Here is a 612-nt window from a genome sequence, read left to right as displayed (position 1 = left end):
AATGTAGCCCCAGAAGAAGGAGCCGTGAATCAGCCCCACTGTCTCTGGATCCCAGTTAAACTGAGCTCTCTGGAGAGAGAGAAAATACATAGGCACAGTGACAGTCTGGAAACATCCCCCATTCATTTAGTATAATCTACCAGGCATATCCCTAAAAGAGTTGATTAAAATGGTTAAAAAACACACAGATTATACAAAGTCCTAAAAAGTCAACCACCCAGCTACCTGAAGCACAGGTGTCCCATTGATATAGACAGTGTTGTTGTTAACCATCTCCACAATGGCCACACCGAGGTTGCAACGGATGCCGAAGGAGATGCAGAAGCCAAGGCCGCTGAGGATGGCGATGATGTACCGCTTGGGCAGACCGCCACAGCTACAGTCCAGCAGTGGGGCAGGAAGTGGTGCTGATGCCACGGGACGCCCATCCTCCGTCAGTTCAATGTTGTCCTCTTCTTCTACATTGCTACCATCGATTTTCCTGAGAAGCAAATACCAGTACTAGTCAGTTAATCTGTTACAAGTACAGGTAAGAATATTTGTCTTTATCCATATCTTTCCTCTTCCTCAATATCCCATGTACCCAAATTATGTGGGGGGGGGGGGGGGAAA

General features: G+C 47.1%; 1 protein-coding gene across 1 annotated transcript in view; it reads right to left on the bottom strand.

Moving 5' to 3' along the window:
• Positions 1–612, bottom strand: part of slc17a8 (solute carrier family 17 member 8) — a 9,350-nt gene that overhangs the window by 7,335 nt on the left and 1,403 nt on the right. The window contains exons 2-3 of the mRNA XM_035665430.1: positions 226–481; positions 4–69 (exon numbers count right to left, since the gene is read on the bottom strand). Coding sequence (XP_035521323.1) covers positions 4–69; positions 226–481 — 322 coding nt within the window. The remainder of the gene's footprint in view (positions 1–3; positions 70–225; positions 482–612) is intronic.

Source organism: Morone saxatilis, unplaced genomic scaffold (genome assembly GCF_004916995.1).
Source record: "Morone saxatilis isolate NCDOM2014 unplaced genomic scaffold, NCSU_SB_2.0 Contig2, whole genome shotgun sequence".
In the NCBI taxonomy this organism is placed as follows: Eukaryota; Metazoa; Chordata; class Actinopteri; family Moronidae; genus Morone; species Morone saxatilis.
This window is presented reverse-complemented; position numbering and strand designations above follow the sequence as displayed.